Source organism: Ambystoma mexicanum, chromosome 9 (genome assembly GCF_040938575.1).
Source record: "Ambystoma mexicanum isolate Mex_15411 chromosome 9, UKY_AmexF1_1, whole genome shotgun sequence".
NCBI classification, from domain to species: domain Eukaryota; kingdom Metazoa; phylum Chordata; class Amphibia; order Caudata; family Ambystomatidae; genus Ambystoma; species Ambystoma mexicanum.
This window is the reverse complement of record NC_090931.1, coordinates 1449962981-1449986766: the sequence shown is the minus strand read 5'-3', so window position 1 is coordinate 1449986766 and position 23786 is coordinate 1449962981. Positions and strand designations below refer to the sequence as shown.

Here is a 23786-nt window from a genome sequence, read left to right as displayed (position 1 = left end):
CAACTAAATGGAGAAAATGCATTTTTCGACCACTTCTGCTGCTTATGTAGATACTGCTGCCATCCACATTGCATGGGGTGTTTTAAACTTAGGAATGATATGATATGATATGATATGATATGATAGTTTATTTCTGTAGCGCCTATACACAATGTGTTTCAAAGCGCTTCAAGGCAAGGGAGGGAACAAGGGAAAATACAATGACATTCTTACAGGCCATGAACAGTAAGGATGTGAAATTAACTATCGTACTCGGCCTGATGACATTTCAGATAGTTCAAGAGCTAAAACATAGATAAGGAAGGGGAGGGGGAGAGTGGGAAGGACATGGAAACAGACAGGAGACTCCTGTACTAGGCCTGACGACATTTCTGGTAGAGCCGGAGAAAAACAAAAGGTGAGGGAGAGGGGTGCAGAAAGGGAGTGGAGGAACAAAACAAGCGACTATCGTACTAGGCCTGACGACATTTCAGATAGTGCTGGGGTGGTGGGGGGGGAATAAGTAAAATAGGGGGGAGGAGACAGATGCGGTTGCTATCATACTAGGTCCAGAGACAATTCTGATAGAGTAAGTGCATAGAAGAAAGTAAGGGGAGGAGGGGAGAAGATGGGAGAAAGGGAGAGGAGGAGAGAACAGAGGGTAAGCAGTCAAAAAGAGTTCAGAAGCAAGGGGGGAGAGTGAATACACTTGCAGAAGTCAGCAGTAACACATAATGTTGCAAGCCCAGATACAAGATGAAGATGGGAACAGCATGATTCAGGGCCACCATGAGTACAAGATGCAAAAGAAGTCCAGCATGAGAGTTGAGAAAGGGTGACGCACCATGAATGAATGAAGTCCATAAAAGTCAAATCCAGCATTTGCCACAAGACGGTGATGGTGAAACCAGAATGTATCAGGACAGACTCCTGAAGAAGTAGGCTTGAGTGGGGTGAGGGGTGAGCAGGGTAGAAGAATCAAGCAAAACAGGCAACACCTGTGTGCGTGAAGTGGGGTCCCTGTGTGATGAGCTAGCATCTCTTAGCTCGAACACAGTCACATCAGAAAAGTGCTGCAGTATTCGTTTGCTTTATTACCATTTCTTCATCATTTAAGCAGCACGAAACTAAAACTCAGCTGCACCATTTGTTTGCCCTCAAACCTTAATGGGGTCCCTGCGTGATGTGGACCAACCTCCGTTTGCTCTCTTCATTATCGGGCTACAGAAACTGGGCAGAAGCCCTTTACTGCATGTTTGCTTGAGTGGAAGTGTTGCTGTGTGATTTGTATTGAGGGCAATTGTTTTGCTCCAGTCCCTATTTAACGAGCACATAAACTGGTGCTTCCTCGTTTGCTTAATTGCTTTGTGGTGTGTTGGGAGGGGCCGTAGGTTCCCCCGATCCAGCTTCTGCTGATTAGATGCGCGCAGAGTCGCCCAGAAACGTGATTCGGGAGTTTTTATGTGACACTGCGTGTAAAAGTGCTGTGTGCGAAGCCAGTTGTTCGGGCATTTAACTGTCCCGGTGCAGCTGGGTGCAGCTGTGGGCTTTGAATATACATTTAATGATAATGTATCTTTGTGTTGCAATTCCGCGCAGGTGCCTGTTGTGATCAGCGCCTGTGAACCACATACATTTACTTATTTGAAGAGCGCAGCAGTGCTATGTAATTACAAAGACTCTTTCACCAGGCACCAAAAACCTGGAATGACCTACCTAAGAATATACGGAACACAACAAACCACCTAGCATTCAGGAAACTCCTCAAATCATGGCTCTTCACAGCGTAACCACAACAGCGACGCACTAGAATGCCCACCAATTAAAGCGACGAAAATAACACCAACCTCGGCCCCTCTCAAAATGGACAAACACTGAACCCAAAGAATCGACCACACGGCAGACCACAAGATATCATGGGAAATAGCCATAAAAGGAGATCTCCAGAGACTGATCACATACTCAGACCCAGACGAAAGCCCCAGATGACTCATCCACTCCCCCCAGACGTAATACATCAAAATCGGCAGATGCATTAGATAGAAAGTTTGAGAGGAGTTCACTACACCAGCCCCAGCACCCAAGGAGGAGAATAGCAATAGAACACCAACAGAGCTGGTTAGAATAGAATGGCAGGGAGCAATCAGAACACATAGAGCGCGTTAGAACAGCACAGGGACCCGACACAAACCAAACCCTGCCAGGCATAACCCCTTTGCCCACCCTGAATAGATTGGGAGGATTGGCGAGTGCCACACTCGGAAAGATTTCCGAACTTCTGTTAAACTTCATAAAACCGACTAACAAAAAACTCAGCATTTCTGCAGACTGATCTCATTCAAAAATCTCATACAACCATCTCTCGCACAACAACCCGCACACACTTCACAACACTGCAACAACACATAAGCAACACCAACAACACACAAGGACTGACATCGATCCAACACTCGCACCGAAGCTCAGCAACCGGTGTACACCGAGTTGAAGCCACCAACAGAACACTACTCCTCTCACTATCCTACTCCCGCTTCACCTACTAACCCATCCCACCTTCTCATTTGCAGATCCGCCAGAGCGCCTGGGGACCAGCTCTGTTGGTGACGGTGCACGGTACAAATACCTTTAACATTTAACATTTAACATGTGTGTGCATAAGGATGCGCTTCATAGATGTCAGTGGAAAATCATGAAATAAACCATGACAAGCCTTCCCACACCTGTAAATGGCCTTCTCACTTCCGTGTTAAACCCGCCCCTTCAGCCTCGCGAGGTTGCTATGTCCTATTTAACATAACATGTGGGCCCCTATGCATTTATTCAATGCATACCTCTAGCCCCACGCTCATATAGTGTTTCATGGATGGTAAATATTTTGTTCTGATTACAGCTAAGTAAAAGGGATTACATTAGAAGTGTCTTTAATCAGCTGTCACAGGAAGCCGCAGGTGAGGCTTCCCTTTTTCCCCACTTGGCAAGCTTTAATAGCATTTATTTATTTATTTATTTAACTTATAACGCGCCGCTCGCCCCCAGGCCTCATGGCGCACATAAAACAAAGACGAGACAAACAACTCAAATGAAGAAGTGGAAATGATATGGTAGGTTATTTATAATGTGCTTAATACCCAGAGGTTTCTAAGCGCGGCCAAGAGGATCGAAGCGGTGGTGCTCTGTGTTGTCTTGCTTCCAAGGCGAGTACGTTGCCCCTGAGCTATCCTCCCGAGACATGGCAGGGAAAGAGACAGACCAATTTAGCAGGTTTCTTAACCTGGTTTCAGGTTGAACAAATGGGTCTTGCTCAGTTTCTTAAAATCTTTGAGGTAGTCTGCTGATCTTAGGGCTAGTGGAAACTTATTCCAGGCAGAAGGTGCCTGGACATCAAAGATGGTTCCGCCAAATCTGGTGACCTTGAAACTGGGTTGCACCAACTGTGCCGCGTCTTCAGACCGAAGAGTGCATCAAGGAGGGTGACCTTGAGGCGATCCATGAGATATTGAGGTGTCTCATAGTTCTGGTATTTGTAGGTCAAGGTGAGTAATTTGTGTGTCACACGATGTTTAACAGGGTACCAAAGAAGCCCCCTCCTTGCCTCAGTGATATGGTCTCTCCGGGATAGACCATGGACCGCCCGGACGGCTCCATTTTGGGTAATCTGAATAGCCTTGATGTTAGCTTGTGATGTACCCACCAATAGGCTGTTGCAATAATCTAAGCGTCAGTTTACGATAGCAGTGGCCAGCAGAGAACTGTTGCTGAAGGAGATGAATGGACGGATGTGTTTAAGAGGTTTTGTGATGTAGCCACAGGTTGCTCGAATGTGGGCAACATGAGACTTCATAGTGAGTTTCGCATCAAGAATAGCACCTACAGTTTTAGCACACTGGCTACTACAATTTTGTTGCCTGAGATGATAAATGACTCGTAATCAGTGTGCAATTTTTCTAGTTGTTTAGTTGTTGTGCAGAAGCCTGAATCAATAGCTCAGTTATTCCTGTATTAAGGGCAAGTGAGTTGGTTGTCATCCATGTCTGGATTGACTCATAGATTGGGTTGATAACAAGAGCATCCTGAACTCAGATGCCTGATAACTCAAGGATGAACTGAGTGTCATCAGTGTAGTTGGTATACTGAACACCCAGGTCATCCAAGAGAGAGAGAAGGGACATAACATAGATATTAAACAATGTGGGGAGATACAGGACCTCTGCGGAACCCCACAGGTAATAGCCGAATGTAGAGAGCTAGTGCCCTCCCCTATCACTCTGGCAGTCCGAGATCCCAGAAAGGAGGATATCCATTGGGTGGAAGTGTCCGTACAGTGAGCTTGTTCTTGTAACCTGGTCACCAGTAAGGAATGACCGACCAGGTCAAAGGCTGCTGAAAGATCTAAAAGCATAAGAAGGGCAGGCTGACCTTTGTCGATAATACTGGCGAGATTGACTTTAAGATTCACCATGGCGGTTTCCGTGCCATGCTTGGCTCTAAAGCCGGACTGCCGGTTATTAAGGATGTTATTGCATTCTAGGAGCTCTTGGAGTTGCAGATATGCCACACGATACGTGATTTTTAGCAAAAAAGGGACATTGGTATTGGCCGGTAGTGTTTAGGTATAGAAGGTCCAAATGTTTTTTCTTCAAAAGCGAGCGACCCATGCTTGCTTGAGAGAAAAGTGAACATTACTCTCAATGAATGAGAGGTTAATTAATTTTGTAACCCATGGGGCCAGGACATTCATACAGTCCTTGAAGATGTTGGAGGGACAGCTATCTCCTTGGCATGCAGTGGGTTTCATGCCGGCCACAATGGTACAAATTTGAGGCTCAGAGCATTGTTTAAATTCAAATTGAGCAGAAGTTTTTTCATTTTGGTCACTGGGCCATTGACCGTGGTGGAAGAAACAGTCCAGGCAGTAAGGAGAAAACGCTGTTGGGCCGAAATAGCCTGTTGATGGCAGGTGGTTTTAGAGGAGAATTCCTTGTGGATCATTTTGCACAATGCAGAGTCTTTAGCAGGTGCCGGTTTACTCGTGCATTTGCCTTCATATTCTTTTAGCCGTGGTAATCCTGTTATTGAAGCTGGCAGATTTAGCCTCAATATTTGCTGTTTTTAAATCATTTAACGGCATGTTTATAATGTACGAGGGTAAGAGTGGAGGGGTGCTTCTGCCACTGCCTTTCTGCAGACCCTTTCAAGCGCCTGAGATGCAGGATGTCTTCATTGAACCAGGGGTTCCTATTCGCTTCAGGTTTTACTAACTTTTCTGGAGCGAGAACCATGGTGGCCTCATTGATGGTTGTAGTCGGGTGGCTGGCAAGATTGTCAGAGTGGCTGAAAGAGTCAAGAGGGGAGAGCCTAGAGACAAGTTGCCCTGATAGTTTCTATGCAGTGAATTTGTTTTTGTTCCTGGTCATTTTAAGAAGTCTGAGCCCACCATCCAATCTCAGTGGAGCTGACGGGAGAAGAGTGGAAGTGTCCACTAAAAAGTGATCAAACCAGGGACATGGAGATACCATAGTATTGCTAACCGACAGTTGATGCGTTAGGACCCAGTCAAGGATCTGTTCTCCTCTGTAGGTAGGATCACCAACCCTTTGTGAGAATCCGATAGGGCCCAGAGCCGCAAGGTGGGACACCGCTTGCTTATCCTGGGGATTATTAGCCCAGTGATTTAAGTCCCCAAGGACAATTTTAGGGGAGTTTGCCTTAGAGATGGTATTGAGCAGGCTGAAGAATTGTTCCTCAAACAGGGGGGTCTCTTTAGGCGGTTGATAAATCGCAAGAATAGTAAGTGATGTATTGTCGTCCATTTTTATTTGAACCAACAGGCTTTCACAGCCTTCAGGAGATTCATGTACAACAACGTGTAGGTTTAGATGATTATTGAATAGAACGGCTACACCGCCACACCTCTTTGGCTCGGGCGAGCTGCAAGGACAAACGAGAAGTCAGGCAGGATGACCAGAGCGGCACTGGTAGGTGTTGCTTCATTCAAACAGTATTCGGTTATAGCCAGAACGTCTGGAGTGGTCTCCATCAGTAGATCATGGATGTCCGATGTCCACCCCATGGCGCATTAAGGAGCGTGTGTTCAAAAGGGAGAAGCTCAGGGAGGCCTTCTGCCGGGAGTGCCTACCTAAGGTGCTGATTTTGCTGGGAGAGGCAGAAAGGGAAGCTCTTAAGCCGTTTGGCACAGGGTTAAGTAGGGGTTCCTTTATTTCCGGACTGTCTGGACAGGAATCAGAGGTATGCAACACACCAGAGTCTGAGGCGTGTCCTACGGATTTACAAAGACCTAGGCGTGCAAAGTCAGCCCGGACTGGTTCGGAAATCAAAGTTCCTGGTAACTGGGGAACTGCAGTGGCTGGGTGGAGTGCAAGGTCAGTCCGTGCACTGGTCGACCCGGATGGAGGTCCCGAAGGCGTTAATACCTCAGCCATTTTACCATTTTTTTCAGGGGAAGCGACCCAGTGCTCGATGGAATAAGAGACCTTGCCTGGAGGTCCTATATTGTGCTAGCTGATCTGTGCCCTTGTTAGAGGCCCTGCCTTCAGCTCGGGGCTACTTCTTGGGCAGCGGTCACATACCACACAATAACGCCCTCTGGTGCGTGTCAAGCGCTTCAGCGAGAGAAACACAGAGACAAATTCAGCAGCCAGTAAAGACTGGAGCACAACATGTGGGGAAATTAGACAGGAGCTGCTGAAATTTTTCACGCTTTCGGGGTCTTCTGAGGAGATTTAAAGTGAAGACACTTTGCTTCCTCTGTCACAGCAGACAAAAGGTGAGGGAGGTCATTTCTGATGTAGACTCAGGGACTCAACAGCGCAGGTGGGAAGCTCTGACAACCTAGTTTGTCGCTACATAAAACGCAGTGCATAAATAAACAGACATTAAAATTGTGTCTTCACGTCATTTATTGGGAAAGGGTTGGGTTTGCTGAAAATGTGTAATATGGGGCCATTTTGAACATTATTTCCTGGGCCTCTTTTGGTTCGCAGTCCCCCTCTGGCAGGCCCCATTGTCGGGTTTGTTATGGAGGAGTAGAGACCAGGCAAATGATGTTTCCCTCTTGTTCAGAGTCTTGGGCAGCGTAACAGGAAATCCCTGTCTCGATTGGTAGCCAGTGAAAACATCGTCAAAAAACACATAGGAGATTTGACATCGAATGAAATTATTGCCGAATTCTAGTTTCATTGGCAATGTAAACTCGAACGTTCAGGTTTAACCACTTGGGCCCGCCTTTCCAAAACAGGAGGAGAACTTCTCTCAGCCGACAGACAGAGCAGATATGCAACTTTTCTTGTACTGATGTGAGTGGGCTCCGAGAATGGAGGGATTACTGGAAAGCAGCACAGGTTTAGAACCCCCATTAAAAAAAAGGTTAGTGTATGCATGGAAAAGTAATGAAAGAACCTGCAAGGTCATTAAAAAGAAGGTTAGAATCGAACATGCAAGTAGATTTTCTCAATAGTGAACTTCGCCTTACAAGTTAAAATTGAAGTGAAAATGTATATTTGAGAACAAAAACAGATTATTTCCCGAAAAGGAAACAGGAGAGCTTGCTTGCCTTGCAGCAGCAGGTGGAGTGGCAGGCAGGCCATGGCTGTGCCTTGTGATTTACAAACTTCCCGAGCTGAGAATGGAACTGTTTCACCGGTGAATCAGAAAAAGAACAGTGAGTTCATACATTGCACTTGGAGATTTCCCGGTAGGCCCTAGTAGGCGCTACAGCGCTAGGGGTGGGCCGGCCTACAGGGAACTTTGGAGATTTCCCGGTAGGCGCTACAGCGCTAGGGGTGGGCCGGCCTACAGGGAACTTTGGAGATTTCCCGGTAGGCGCTACAGCGCTAGGGGTGGGTCGGCCTACAGGGAACTTTGGAGATTTCCCGGTAGGCGCACCAGCGCTAGGGGTGGGCCGGCCTACAGGGAACTTTGGAGATTTCCCAGTAGGCCCTGCATCATGGGCCTTTATTTCCAAATTTTCAATAGAAAAGGGTTTGGGCGTGTTCAAAATGTGTGATAAGGGACCTCTTTGAACATTATTTCCAGGGCTTTTTTTTGTTCCCAGCCTTGTGATTTACAAACTTCCCGAGCTGAGAATGGAACTGTTTCACCAGTGAATCAGAAAAAGAACAGTGAGTTCATACATTGCACTTGGAGATTTCCCGGTAGGCCCTAGTAGGCGCTACAGCGCTAGGGGTGGGCCGGCCTACAGGGAACTTTGGAGATTTCCCTGTAGGCGCTACAGCGCTAGGGGTGGGTCGGCCTACAGGGAACTTTGGAGATTTCCCGGTAGGCGCTACAGCGCTAGGGGTGGGCCGGCCTACAGGGAACTTTGGAGATTTCCCAGTAGGCCCTGCATCATGGGCCTTTATTTCCAAATTTTCAATAGAAAAGGGTTTGGGCGTGTTCAAAATGTGTGATAAGGGACCTCTTTGAACATTATTTCCAGGGCTTTTTTTTGTTCCCAGCCCACCCCTGTACAGAGCTTTATTCCTCTGGCTTCAAATTCAACATCTCGTAAAAGAAGAGCTTTTCACCCTCTTGTCTCGTGAATCTCAGTTCCTAGAGCAGTCTTGCCTCAGGCTGAAGTAGTGTAAACAGACAGTTAAACATTCATTCATGATTTTCAGTTTCAAATTTTGTGTCATGCCTGTATATTTCGGGTGTTTGTAGATTACTGCGCGTCCGAATTGATCGCAGGAGATTTGGTTGCAATTTGTATTGCGCATTTACTGCATATGTATGTGAGGGGTGGGTTTAGGAGTATAATTAATGTAGAGGTGTTAATGGAGGGGTGCAGAGGTCCCCCCTGCATATAAATACGGCAAAAAGTAGCCGTCGATAAAATGTCGACCATTTCTCCAACGAACAAGTAGATTCGGTGGAATCAACCCGAGCCATATTTCGCAGTTCCAATTCCAACTCATTGTTTTCCCACTGTTATTTATTGTATTTTTTGCATTTTTAAAGCGCTCAAACAGCCCGCGGGCATCGAGGCGCTGTTACAGGGATAAGTCTTAGTTGCATATTTATAACGCGCTTAATCCCCAGAGGTTTCTAAGCATGGACCCGGGGATCGAACCTGCGTTGCTTCATGTTGTCTTGCTTCCAAGGCGAGCACGTTGCCACTGAGCTATCCTCCCTGTGTTTTAAGAACATTTTTAAATGTTGCATTACTTTTATCTGTCAACGATGTTTAAGATTGCCTACTTCCTCAGTGACTTAAAAAACACAGGCCCGATTCATGGAACGTTTTCATATGGGATTGCACCATTATAAAACACTTCTGTGAATCAGGCCCCCGAGTGTTTTCACAATGTTAATATACAACCGTCTCGATTGCGCTTCAGCCCTCGTTTCATTGGTTGTAAAGAGCTTCTTGGGAGTTCCCTTTCCTGTTTGTGGCGATCTGTTTTGATCTCCAGTTTCCAGTCACTCTGGGCCTCCTTTTAGATCGGGCTTGTTTAATAGGAGGTAAGGCCATGACTAACAATACGTCTTATTGGCGATTCTGATCCTTCAAAACACGGAGCAGAGACGGATCAGAGATTCGCTGCATGCACGTGGTAAAAGGCCATGGAACCGGGAACTTCCCGAGTTTATTTATTTATTTGAATTTGTATATATCGCGCCACATGCCCGCAGGCCTCAGGGCGCACACAAAACAGAACAGAACAAACTTAGTTGAGCAGGACGGAGGTTGGGGGCAAGATCACATAAGCGAGTGGCATCAGACGGAGGGGATCAGCCTAGAGTTTAATCAGGCGGGTGATTGAAAAGTAGTGTCTTCAGCCCTTTTTTTAAATCCATGAATTTCACCACACTCATGGCCTGAATCTGGGGATAGCTTCACCACCTGCACATGGCGAAGGTCTGGAATCAGCGGTCGAAGTGAGTGGGAACGGTCAGGAGCAGGTGTTCCACTACTTTTATTTTTTACTGTTAACAGCTCCACTACTTTTTGCGGCCATTTTCACCATTCCAGAACTGTTCTTTGTCTAATTAAAGAAGACTTCTCCACTTTCCTACTGGATTTCAGTTACAGCGAAACTGGCATTTGTTTCATCTCAATTGGCCGTCACCCCATGAAAAAAGTGTTTTGCTCGTTGCTCCCTTCCTTCCTACTATGTCCCCCGCCGGAGTCGTACTTCCACTACTTTTTTGGTACACTTCTATCGCTGTCTGAAATGGCGGCCGCCATTGTCCTATGCATTTTCTTGTTTCGATGCCAAGCTCCTGAAGGTTCAGGAGATCCAGTCCCAATCTGGGAAAATGGTCCCATTCCGACGGCATGGGATTGGAGCCCTCCCACGGCATGTGAAGTCCATGTCGGAACTCCAGTGTTGGTGTTCCACAGGCATTTCATGCCACCAGGCATCAGAATGTGATTATTTCCCTGCCTTGCCACTGATCCCAATGAGTCTGTAGGTGAGTCCTTGGGTGACCCTGATAGACGCGGGACAAGCATCAAAGTTCTAGAGCCTTGGTGTCAGTGGATAATGCGTGGCCTGTTTAGGACTTGTTCTAAAACATTGAGTCTGACCACCTGAGGTTACATGGATCTGACGGGTGATGTTCTCGGTCCTTGACAGCATGGGTATGAGTACCATACTTGAGTATGTGTTTGTGTGTTCTTTCTTGTGCCTGGTGCTGCAGTGAGGCTCTGTCACTAATACTTAGATGGAGGCAAAATGTGCCAGGATGTTTAGCAACATGTCAATCACCCTACCTCTGCTTTGCAGCCAGTTCTCAGGGATCATTGGTACTCCTTTGTCGCCTGTAGGGGAAGGGTGCTTAGGTGTACATTGTGTTCCCTGTGCCCAGGTAGGCAGAATTGACCTCCGAGGGTTTCTGGAGTGACTTGTCATCTGTAGACATTCACTTGACTGCATGCATGCAGTTTACAATCATACTTCATGCATTCAGGGGTTGCGGGTTCCAAGATTTTCAAAGCAAAAGAAATGCAAGATCAGACTCTTCTTGCCCACGGAGAACCACAGCCCCCAAGTGCCAGCTTAGTCCATCCACTGCTCGTTAGCCATGCCCTCGAGAAGTTGGTACAGCTAGATGCCTCATCTGGTAATGCTTTGATGCCTGTACCCTTGCACAGGGCTCTGCGGACCTTAGGACTACAACTCCCATCAGCCGTGAGTAGCAAAGTCAATAGCCAAGGATGATGGGCGGCGTAGTCCAAAACATCCGGAGAGCTGCAGGTGGCCGACCCCTGACCTGGCCGGATGTGACAGCTGCACCACAGAGCAATAGCTCGTTTTAAGGGTGGTAGATGGGTATTCTGGGTCACTTACAAAACACTGCCTGCCAAAGAGGCCCGGCAGTGGGTTTCCTCATTGTGCATAGGGGCGTGGCCATCAGTTGATGACATCACTGCACATGCACGTTTACGTGGCTGTACTGTGTGCAACCCAATTCTAAGAGGGCATGCAGGGGGGAAACGCCGTATACCCATGCATTTTAGGACTCTCCTCTTCTCACAAAATTCTCCTGGGCTAGTGGCTCGTAAGGTGGGGCCCACCCCACTCTCTGGCACTCTTTCGTTCTTTCTCCTGCTTGTTTACCTCTGTCTATTCCTCTCCAGGTCTCTCTCTCTCTCTCTCTTTCCTTTCTAGCGCCCTTTGAATATATGGGCTCCTGGAAAAAACCCTATTCTGCCCTGGAGGGCTCAATCGAAAATAACAAAGTGAAAAGGGTTAAGTGCTCGAGCCCCTCACTGCTCATTCACCATTTTCATTTTGCACCAGTAAAGAAAGCACCACTCCTCATTGTTTGTAAGGTACTTCTATTCAGTGCTTAAAGTGGGCCGGGGCCTGCCGGGGCTGGGCCCTGGCAGTCTCCAAAAAGTGGGACTGAGCCGGGGCCCTGCCGGGGCCCCGTCCTACCGCAGCATTGGCGGGATGCATTATCCGATGATGATCCTGCAATGAAGTCAGGCAAGCTGACAGAAGTGGCAGCCAGCCACAGCGACGCTGTGACAGGCTGCCACTTCCGTCAGTCACAGTAACTGCATCTGGTGACCCCTCGCGCGAGAGGTCACCAGAGGCAGTTAATGTCCTTTTGTTTCCCCAGGTCGCCGAGGCGTCTTTAACACTCGGCGAACCTGGGGATTCCTCGACATATTTCGAGGTTTATAAAAGATGGCTTTGAAAGTACACATTTCAAGCCATCTTTTATAAAGCTTTGCCGATGGACAATTTTGTCCGTAGTCAAAGCTTTATAAAAGATGGCTTGAATTGTGTACTTTCAAAGCCATCTTTTATAAACCTGAAATGTTTAAAAAAAGATGGCCTGAAAACTAGGCAAACCGTAGGGTATACACACAAATATATATAAATGTTATATATTTATGTGCGTACCTTACTATGGTGTGTGTACTTTGCAAGCCATCTTTTATAAACGTAGAAATATGCTACATATTTCTATGTTTAGAAAAGATGGCTTGCATAGTACACAAACCATAGTAAGGTACGCACACAAATATATAACATTTATATACATTTGTGTGTATACCCTACGATTTGCGTACTTTTTAGGCCACGCCCCTCCCACAAGCCACGCCCCCAAACAAGGGCCCCCCCTCGATTTCTTACCCCACTTAAAGCCCTGCTTCTATTGATATATGAGAATATTCAATTAATGTAATTTCTTGTATAAACTGTCTTTACGCAGATTGACGGTTTCAGTATGTCAGTGAGTAGTGCCACTAGCAATGCGTTTCTTTTCTTACCAGCATTTGCCAGAGGACAAAGCGGTGTAGACGTCAATTAGTCTGAATAACGCAGGAGGTGCGGGGCACCACAAACCGAACACCCCCTGCTGGCAACCCACAACTCTGCTCAAATAGAGAAGGGAGCGCCCCCATCCAGGAGACCACAATGCACGACACTGGCAGGGACACGTGCCACAGGTGGCAAAAAGGGGATGCGGAATGATGGAGCAACACCCACGAAAAACTCACCCCTCTGCCTACACCTCTCAAACTCTAAACAAAACACAACCATACCTATACAACACAACAAACCGCACACACTTCACTACACTGCAACAACGAAACGCACCACACATAGCTGCGCACAACAGCACATGACTTCTGACCGAAAAAAATCACACCTACGCTCACTAACGGTGTAAACCGAACTGAAGCTGCCAACAGCACATCACAGCTCTCTTGCGCTTTCCCCCACTCAGTCCTGCTAACTTACCCTACCCTCTTGCCTTTCAGTGGTGATAGTGCACGGTATAAATATCCTTTAACATAACATAAGATTACGGTTCAGTTACGATGGCAAAGAGGACCTCCAGTGGAATCTGTGCAGCTCGTTTTCAGTTCTATGGCCCTTCACTCACTTTCTATAGGGGATTTGCAAATCATGCGCAAAGTTCTTTATTTATCAGTGTGGCTCCAATTGCCATGTATATAATTCTCAAAGAACGTCTGTGCATTTAGGACTGCACATGTGCACATACATTCTTAACCTGGGATGGATTTCCCTCTCAGAACCTCCTCCTCTAAAATTCCGACTTCATTCTCCCCTACGTCTCTGTTTTAAGAATGGGAAGTAGCACAGCCACAGCCATTTCATCTTCATATGCACAACCCGAGGCTCTTTGAATGAGAATATATGTTTCATGGTGGCAAACACATTGCACAATAATAAATGAGCAACAAGCCCAGTGTCCATATGTGCTTCGATTCAAACAGACAACCCTTGCAGCACAGATGTGTTTGTCAAATATAAATAACTGTAATCATTTCTAGGTTCCCAACACATTCTATGGCTTTATGCAGAGCAGCCAGGAACCCTCACCAGTGCTGTTTGTTCCCTTCCTTTTTCTCATAGAACTGTTTTGAAAGAATACAATAAGAGTACACCAGAATGGTCATCTTGGAATGATAATGTACAAAAACCATTTAAAATATTTTGTGTATTTGTGTTGTATGATTGAAAGAGTGTATGTTGAGCGAAAGGGAATAAGATTGTAGATAGTCAGGATATATTTTAATTGCTTTATTATTAATCATCATGTATAAATTAGAAAAAATATATACATTTTTATATGAATTGAAGTATATGACTATGAGATTTTTTTAATGTATTTTTGTTATAAACATGGAACTTCTTGGGAGCATTTGCAAAAAACCATCTTCCAATGATATTCTTCTATCATAAAATAACGCAAATGGTTGCTCTAGATTTTGATCTTATGCTTTCTCAATAAGACAAGCGGATCATTCTTATTATAACTACAATACATAATGGATGTGATGACTATGGTAATCACCCCACTTCCGGGGGTGTACATGGCCGGTAACGGCCCACCAGCCCGAGTTTAGGCAGGCCAGAGTGAAGTGAGGGCCTTGGCGAGGGATGTGCGCCGTTAGCGACCATGTCCGAACCCCACAATGGGGTGATAGCCAGTAGCACCCCGGGGTTCATCTGGGGTCCAAATGGTTGAATTTGTTTTTCGGAGATGGTCTCCGCTCATATTGCGTGAGCCCATTCTCCTGAGGGAAAAAGATGGGCTCTGCCATAGGAAAAGGAACATAGTCCCTTTTCCATTTCTTTGGAGGCAGCCGCGGGCTTGTAAAGCTCCACTCCAGCAGGTAAGTGGGGACAGAGGGAGGAGATGGGGAAAGGGTATTGAAATTAGGGGTGGGAGGTCGGGTAGATACACGGGGAAGCAACAGAGAGAGGCTCCGTGCCTGTTGCCTCCCAACAATCAAGATGGTGCCACCCGGGGAAGGGACTCGGGTGGCTGGAAACAGCAGGCAGTACACGGTGTATTCTTGCCCGCTGTTCCAGCCACCTGATTGGCTTAGCGCTCTTCCACAGGTGCAAATAGAAATGAACTTGGAGCCGGTTCATAATGTTTGTACAGTTCAGTATTTGCCTTTTTCAGTAGCTTCTTTTGCTGAGAATACACAGCATGTTGTCTCTCAGAAAAACAGAAAATAACAGCTGCAGACCCTCTGGCCGGTTTTCTTGCAAGCTACAAGCTATACCAGAACCCCAGCACCAGTCACAGAGTTTAACCGCTTCCTCCTCTACCTTCCTCCCCTTATGAGGCTATATTAACGTCCCGCCACCCAAGTTAAGGGCACGAGTGAAGCGAGGATCCCTTAACGAGGGCGGTGGTGCCGTTACCGACAAGGTCAGCCAGCAACCAAGGTGAATATCGCCATTAGCACCCGCTGAGGTTAATATCGCCATTAATGGGGTTTGTTTGTCAGGAAAGTCCATTTTCGATGTTGATGACTGTGACGTCATCACGGTGGACAATAGAGGTCCCAAAGAGCAGCACTGCCAGAGCCGAGCCCCATCACAAAGGTACGTTTCTTTCTTTTAGAATTTAAAAAAAAAAACACTATTAGCTCCCGTCTATCAAACCACACGGGTGCTGAATGGTGAAGGGGGAGCGAAGAAGGGAAGCGCCCGTCACCAATGAAAATGCTTGGAACCCTGGCTTTCCTTGGTGAATGCAGCCCGCATTCTGAGCAGTGTTATCGGTGGATGGCGCCTCTGAGGGTGCTAATGGACGATACACCTTTAGTATTCTGGTGACTTTTCTGCAGGGCAAACGCAGTGCCAATCCCCTACCTCAGGCATTGCCTCTGTCACTGCTACTCTCTTACTTTTATCCATAACAGGAATACAGCACTTCTTCTCTCTCTCTCTCTCTGTTTTTTCTGGGGTCGCACTCATGTCAGCAACAGCTGGGGTGGCTCTAACACTTGTGCACCTGGCAAAATGACTCTTCGGCACAGAGAGAGAGAGAGAAAGTGACCGGGATATGGTGAGAAGAGAAAGTAAACAGTGTTACAGATCTGTGAATGATACACTGGGCACAGCTAGTGTATATTATTATGTCACTGTTGACACTGGAAAACATATGTATATCATACAGCAATTCAGACACTGGGCAAACATGTGCATTACTATGAACTGTTATGCCTGAGCGTGTACTATATGTGCATTACTGCTGCACGGTAGACCATAGGCAACACATGACCATTATGGACACTCAGCAAAATGTGTATTGCTCTCAAAATAAGGTACCTGTGGAAATAAAAACTTTACTGTGGCATTAGAACATTGCGAAAAGTGTCCAAACGTATGTAATGTTGCAGTGTTTTAAATATAATAATGGACGTGTGCTGGGTAATTTACTTATTGTGAGTAACCTATTGCAATGGGGACATTATTTGCATATTGGTAATGTATTTCTGATGGGCGTTTAGCAGACGTAGTAACCTATTGCAATGGGGACATTATTTGCATATTGATAATGTATTTCTGATGGGCATTTAGCAGACTGAGTAACCTATTGCAATGGGGACATTATTTGCATATTGGTAATGTATTTCTGATGGGCATTTAGCAGACTGAGTAACCTATTGCAATGGGGACATTATTTGCATATTGGTAATGTATTTCTGATGGGCATTTAGCAGACTGAGTAACCTATTGCAATGGGGACATTATTTGCATATTGGTAATGTATTTCTGATGGGCATTTAGCAGACTGAGTAACCTATTGCAATGGGGACATTATTTGCATATTGGTAATGTATTTCTGATGGGCATTTAGCAGACTGAGTAACCTATTGCAATGGGGACATTATTTGCATATTGGTAATGTATTTCTGATGGGCATTTAGCAGACTGAGTAACCTATTGCAATGGGGACATTATTTGCATATTGGTAATGTATTTCTGATGGGCATTTAGCAGACTGAGTAACCTATTGCAATGGGGACATTATTTGCATATTGGTAATGTATTTCTGATGGGCATTTAGCAGACTGCGTAACCTATTGCAATGGGGACATTATTTGCATATTGGTAATGTATTTCTGATGGGCATTTAGCAGACTGAGTAACCTATTGCAATGGGGACATTATTTGCATATTGGTAATGTATTTGTTGCCATGGGAGCATTATGCTTTGCATTGTGGTTAGTATGTGTGGGGGGGCCTTCCTCTGGTTTAATTACAGCGGCTTCTGCAGAAGCAGACTCCTCACCTCCAGCTGCCCTTGCAGAGGCCAGACTTCTGGGTTCCACACTAGGGGCAACATGATAGCAGAGTCAGTGGCCCCCATAGGGTTCAGATCCATTGCTTCACACTGACACCCCCACCCCAGGGGGCGCATTCCCTGTTTCTCTCCAGGGTAGGGGCTATGTTATGTTTCAGGGGTTCATGCAGAGGGTAGATGCCCTTTTCCTTGTGGAGAGCATACCCTCTGCTTACTTTCAGCATCCCGCAGAGAGTACATTCCCCTTTTCTATCTTGATTCTATCTGTCCCTCTGCTGGCCTCTGTAGATCACAAACTCCTGCTTTCTCGATCGGTGCCCTATAGATGGCGTTTTCTTTCTGTCCCTCCAACTCCTGGTTTCTCAACTGGTGCTCTTATAGATGGTGAATTCTGTCTGTCCCTCTGCTTGCCTCTGTAGATGGAAAACTATGTATACAGGGTCCAATATTGGTTTCTGTGCCCTGGACCCTATAGAGGGCAGATCCTTTATATCTCTCCCAGTGACCTCAGGGTCCTGTTTTTTTCCCATGCTCCCTATAGAAGGCACGTTTCTTGTTTGCCCCCAATGGCCTCTATATAGGGAAGAGTATTGGTTTCTGTTCCATTGGCCATATAGACTGCGTTCAGAATTTCCTAAAGTGAGTCCTTTAGAAGAAATGATATGTTTAGTATCTCTCCCATGCACCCGACACAGAACATCTTCCTGGCATCTCTACAGATGGCCCTATAGAGGGCAGCCATGTTCCTGGCATTCTCTCCAGATGGCCCTATAGAGGGCAGCCATGTTCCTGGCATCTCTCCAGATGGCCCTATAGAGGGCAGCCATGTTCCTGGCATCTCTCCTATGAACCATATAGTGGTCAGACTCCTGCTTTTCTCCCATGGTTCCCCGTAGATAGATTCCTGGTTTCTCCCTTTTGCCCTCAGTACAGGGCAGTCAGTGTACCCGTATATGTCAGTGGCTCTGAGGGAGGGCAGTTTACTTGCCCATGCACAGGGCAGATTTCTCGTTTCGCTCACCGGGCTCCAGTTGTACCATACATATTGCGAGATTATCATCGCTGTCGCGCGTGAAGATGATGTCATTGATTGCCCTGGCGCTAACCTCTCCATGTCTTTCCTTCCAGGTCTACACCAGGTATGGCAAGTGCTACACCTTCAATGCGGACAGGCGGCACCCGAAGACGACCCGGCAGGGCGGCATGGGCAACGGCCTCGAGATCATGCTGGACATCCAGCAGGAGGAGTACCTGCCCATCTGGAGGGAGACCAGTAAGTGTGTGCTTCCGCCCTCCCTTGGGGGAGCTAGGGATCAGCGTGAAATGACGCGGCTTAGAAATTGACCCGGAGGTACCCTGTGGTCACGTGTGCAGGCTGCTTGCAGTGGGACTTGGTGACAGATAGCCCCGGAAGCTCATCTATTGCTGGATGAACCAATGCCTTTATTTCACACACCAGGCCCCCAAACGATTGAAGCATGTTGATGGTTTATGAGCTACCTATTTGCACATGTTCTCGAATATGTAGAGATTTTAAAACTAGGGTTAGCCTGAAAAATGCTTTAAATAAGGAGATACAAAAATAAAGACTACACAAATATTTACTATTTTCTACTTTTAAACCTTTACAGAAAATAGCTAATTTTTCAATCCCCTAAAAACCAACAATACCTCACCAACCTGTGTACAGTCTGCTGCCTCCCTATGCCCCTCCATCACATCCCCACTTTACATTGCCCCCTTCCATTTCAGAACAGGAAATCCCCTTGACCCCACCACCACAGGCTTCTAATTCCTCCCCATAGCAACATAGCAACATCACCCATTGCCCCCCACATTTGCTGCACACATTTTATTTGCTCAGGCTACTTTTTTGTAGGTCGATATTTTGACTTCTATATTTTTGTAGTCTTTATTTTTGTCGTCAGTATTTTTACTATAGGCCAAAACAAATTTCTCAAACTAATCACCAACCATGAAACTGTTTAGATGCATTAGAACTATTTGCCTGGCCTAGCGCTGTGCTCTCTGTTCGCACTGCAGTGGATGGAAGTCCCTTCAGTGAAAGCTGGAAAGGACATGTGAGATATACATAATGTGCTCTCTCTTATAACCCTTCATAAAAGACTCCTAGGAATCTGTTTGAGAAATTCCATTCTGCAGGGGATTATCCAGCCCTGATTCTACTTTGGATTCTGGGTCTTGTAGTTCTGCGTTTTCCATTATAAAGCTCAGACTACAGGTCCCAGAATGCACCTACAGATGGGCATGGAACATGATGGCAACTGTGCCTGGAGTGTGGGGAGTAAGGAGGGAGCAGGCGCATCAGTAGGAGGTGGTAGCTAATCTGGTTATTCTAACACACCAACTCAAGCATAACCAACTGGCTGCACGTGGAGGAAAGACAGCCCACCAGACCATTACTAGGGTCTTATGGGACATCATGTCATCCACATGTAAAGGCAACACCAGCGACTCCAAGGCGTTCATCTTATATCACGCAGGCAGTCATGCACAACATAACATGTAAACTGAATGTAATTGTTTATTTGTAAAGCGCTTACACACAAGTGACGTGCTTCAAAGCGCTTCGGATAGAAATCAAGGACAGGCAGGTTTGTAATGAGGGCCTTATGGTGCCCAGCCCGCCTGCACAACCCACCTACCACACAAACTCAGATGTTGCCCCTCCCCGCGCCCCCACCCCTTCCACAGGTCTGTGCACCATCAATAACTCCTCACAGCACCAATCAGGTATCTAACAGGCACCTTGTAGCACTTAAATGAGCAAACCAGTATTGGTATGAGGTGTGGAACGCTTCTAGAAACCCAGTCTGCATGGCCAGGGTCATAAATGAGAAAGCTTGCACCAACACTGACACCTAGAAGCTGCGGAAGACCCAAAGCTGCCCAACCTGTGCCAACTGCTTCAACTCAATGACGTCCATGAAGGTGGTGGAAACAGCACTGCCTTTTTACCGCATGGGACCACCTGGCGATCCGTCCAACCTGCACTGTGTCTTCTCTACAGAGCTGGTATCCAGTCATAATCCCGGCCAAGAAAACACCCTCAGTTGAGCTATCTATGATTCCTCTTTTCCTGACCCACCATACAGCAGGTTCCCCAAATATTCTAGGACTACAGTCAGATTACTGAATAACCACAATCCCAGAATATGACAATAGTGCTTTTTTGAGTAAGAAATGAACATTCTCCTATCAATGACGTTTTCTTCGATGGTATCGCCACCTAGAACCGGCAGGGACCATCAACAGTGCCAAGAAGCACTGTACTTATGAATATTGCACTATATTAAAACTGCGTGGTAAACATGCTTCCTCTATAGACTTTACACACAGTGCCAAGAAGCCACAGAGGGGGCACGTGAGTGCTCTGCAAAGCAATAAATGAACGAAAGTCAACTATAAATCAAAGAAACCGTATTCAGTGCCATGCCATAGCTCATGGTTTGAGCAATCAGGCGGACTTTTCATTGCACTTATGGCAAGGCAACCTGCCACTCGGGCATTTAAATGAGGCGGGGTCTGTGCAATGTTTGCAAGAGAGAAGCTAGGCATTGTTGCGTTCTGCACTGGCCGAAGTCCCGCTGCTTAGTATTCTATATTGTTATTGTATCCATTTATTTACTGACAATGAAATGTGCTTTGCCAAGAAGCACTGCACAAAGAGCATATTAATGGCTGGAGCAGTCCCAACTTCATAAAGTCAACCTGCGAACGGAGGATAGCACAGGGGCAACGTGCTGGTCTTGGTAGCAAAACGACGCAGATAGAGGCTCGGATCCCGAAACCGAGCTTGGGTATTAAACGCAGGTTCTAAAGAAAAACAATTAAATGAAGCTAACCATATAGTAGTACCACAAACTGGAGGGGAAGGCGAACATTAACGCATAAATTGACAGTTTTTGCGGATATTTATAGAAGTGCACTGCAGCGGTGATGGTGGTTGAGGCTGATGGGATGGGGAGAGGTGATAGAACTCGAAGCCTTCCTCCTGGAAGAGAAGGAGGCTGTTAAGGTAATCCTGGAGCCAGGCACTGTTGGGAGTTCCAGAGATGGGGAGCAAGGAGGCTGAACACGATGTCCAACCAGAGCAGTGCCATATACGAGAGTGTGGTGTTAAAAAGATGCCACACATCGATTCACACATTTTCAGTGCTCTCACTGCGGAAGCAACTACAGACATCCCATTGGCAAACCTAGAGGTCGCACAGTAGTAATTCCAGGCCAGATATTCACATGAGCTTAGCCTTCAATTCCCAGTCTCACCTTGGAACCTGACCCCCAGCCAGTGACAAAGAACAGACACTGTACATGCAACACAGGTTGCAGATAAGTGGGCTAAGGCGGGCGTAGGTAGGCAGGTTAGCACTGTGATGACACCCTGCAGAATGACCCCTTCACTAACGACACCCAACATGTGTCACCTGATTCTCACCTTTCCGTACCTCTTAATCTATGCCTCTTAAAGGGGAAGTTCTCTTAGGAATTGTATTGGCCCAATGGATCGGCATGTATTTTTAAGCATATATCGATCGATCTGAACAATGTTTCCAATGCATCTTGCCTCCGGTTTTCTCACATGTACACATGCGAAACTCACGGGTCGGATACCGTCATCTTCTGCTAATCCTATCCATTGATCTATCGCCCTAAATTCATGCGCCCTTGCAGCGGTAAATCATATCACGCGCCCCTCAAGTTGACAGCGCCTTGTCAAACCGATATGCTCCACCTCTTCCCATGACGTTCATGAACAGCATAGCCAAACATACCCTGTCATCGCCTACGTCATCACGTTACCTAACGCAAATCTAGGATGATCAACACACACACACACACTCCGAGAATAAAAGCTTACTTTCTTTTCACAAAAATAAGAAAACAAAGTAACACTTTTAATGAAATACAAATAGTTGGGAATGTAGCAAGTTGTTATATTTTTTTTATTGAAGTTAAAAATAGAAAATAACATCCAAGAAATCAATGTAAACATTCGAGAATATTATGATTGCAAGAAAACATTGTTTACTACAAGGCAGGTTTCCGATGTTTTGTTCCACTGTAACATTCATTCCATCTATACTTTCGCTTGGCTTCATCGGTCTGTACTTGAACTGTAAGTCAAAGTTCTGTGTGGTCAAATCTAATGCATTTGTAAGAACAAAGATCGGCTTACATGTCAAAATACAACACTTAGCCATCCGCACGTTTTCATACCATAAATGCTGGCATGCTGTTCCGTATCACTGGCAGTGCAAATGGGCAAACTGGTGCCTCACAATCTCCCCAGAATATGGTTGTTACTGTTCCTTTACTGATGATTGTCTTCCAGTTCTGGTTAAAGAACCCATCTTTAAGAAGATTGTACCCTTGACACACGCACATTCGAAAGATGTAACTATGAAAACTTGGGAAGGAAAAAATATATATCAGTACCCAATTTAAAAAATAAGTTGGGCAATAAATCAACATGTTAATTAAAAATTGAATTTCTGACGCCCCAAATTAAGAGTATGGCGGTAATTCAGTGGAAAACAAATTACTGTTACCGTCACTTGGTCAGGCGGATTTCTGCCTGATTACAAGTGGTGGCAGCGGTGTAAATCCCCATTTATTTTGGGTCCATTGAACCCAATCAGTTTCTTTTTCACAGAGCTACCGCTGCAGAATTACTACCACTGTAATACTGCCAATTTTGCTGATTTTTGGACGTTGAGTGGGAAGATTTATCTCCAGGGTTTTGCTGGAGGTTAATCCTCCACTCAACAGCAAAACACATAATTTGGCGTGGTGGTAAAATTGGAGGTAACTCAGTTACCTCCAATTTTACCACTTACCACCATACTCGTAATGAGGCCCTATGTGCTGCTGCTAGCTACCTAGACACTCTCTATCCTTGTTTCTGTGCTGGATAAAAACTCATTTTAGAAATCCTCTCTTCGCGTCTCCCATGACAGACTATGGTCTTCACTACACAACACTTCTTGAACACACCAATGGCATACATATTGGATCATGCAATACATTATATACAGTTGAAAAGCACAATACTAAAGACATACAGAGAAATAGACAGAGGGTGTGGGTTGGAGAATGGTGTATAGAGCTACAAATTTAGATAGCTAACCAGACAAATGTATGCAGGTATAGACGGATGCATAGAGGATGACCGATAGATAAAGATGCAGACAGAGAGGTACACTTTGAGATTGATCTGCACAGTCCAATCGAAAGTGGCATATATAAAGAGGCACACATGGAGAAGAATACATGTAGATGGATATAGATTGATCAACATATACATTTATATTGTAGAGGAGGTCTCAAGTATAGCCCGCACTCCAACTGTCCATTTTGAAGTACCAGGAACGTTCACACCGAGATATGTGACGTATGATGAGCAAATAAACCAGCAGAAAGCCGCGGTAGGGCTCTGTCCAGTACCTTTCAGAAGAACAGCACCTATTGAAGTACCAGTACCAAGGAAACCATGGACAGTAAGGTATCCATTGAGGAAGCCATATCAACCAATAAAACGAAATGAAGATCGTCTGAGTACAGTTCCGGAAGAAACCAAAAAGTTCTTAATGAAAGACGAATGGTGACATCACGAGAACCCGGACTGACCCACATATATAAGAAATGACGACCAGAGAATGACGTAAAGAGACGAAATGCCATGAGACAAGGATATTGTGAACCTAAAGTGAAAGGACGATGTCAAA

The 23786-nt window shown here is 45.9% G+C and overlaps 1 protein-coding gene across 1 annotated transcript in view; it reads left to right on the top strand.

Moving 5' to 3' along the window:
• The window catches only part of LOC138489208 (acid-sensing ion channel 4-like), a 214817-nt gene that overhangs the window by 54556 nt on the left and 136475 nt on the right, over positions 1–23786 (top strand). Inside the window, exon 2 of the mRNA XM_069616876.1 lies at positions 18166–18310. Coding sequence (XP_069472977.1) covers positions 18166–18310 — 145 coding nt within the window. The remainder of the gene's footprint in view (positions 1–18165; positions 18311–23786) is intronic.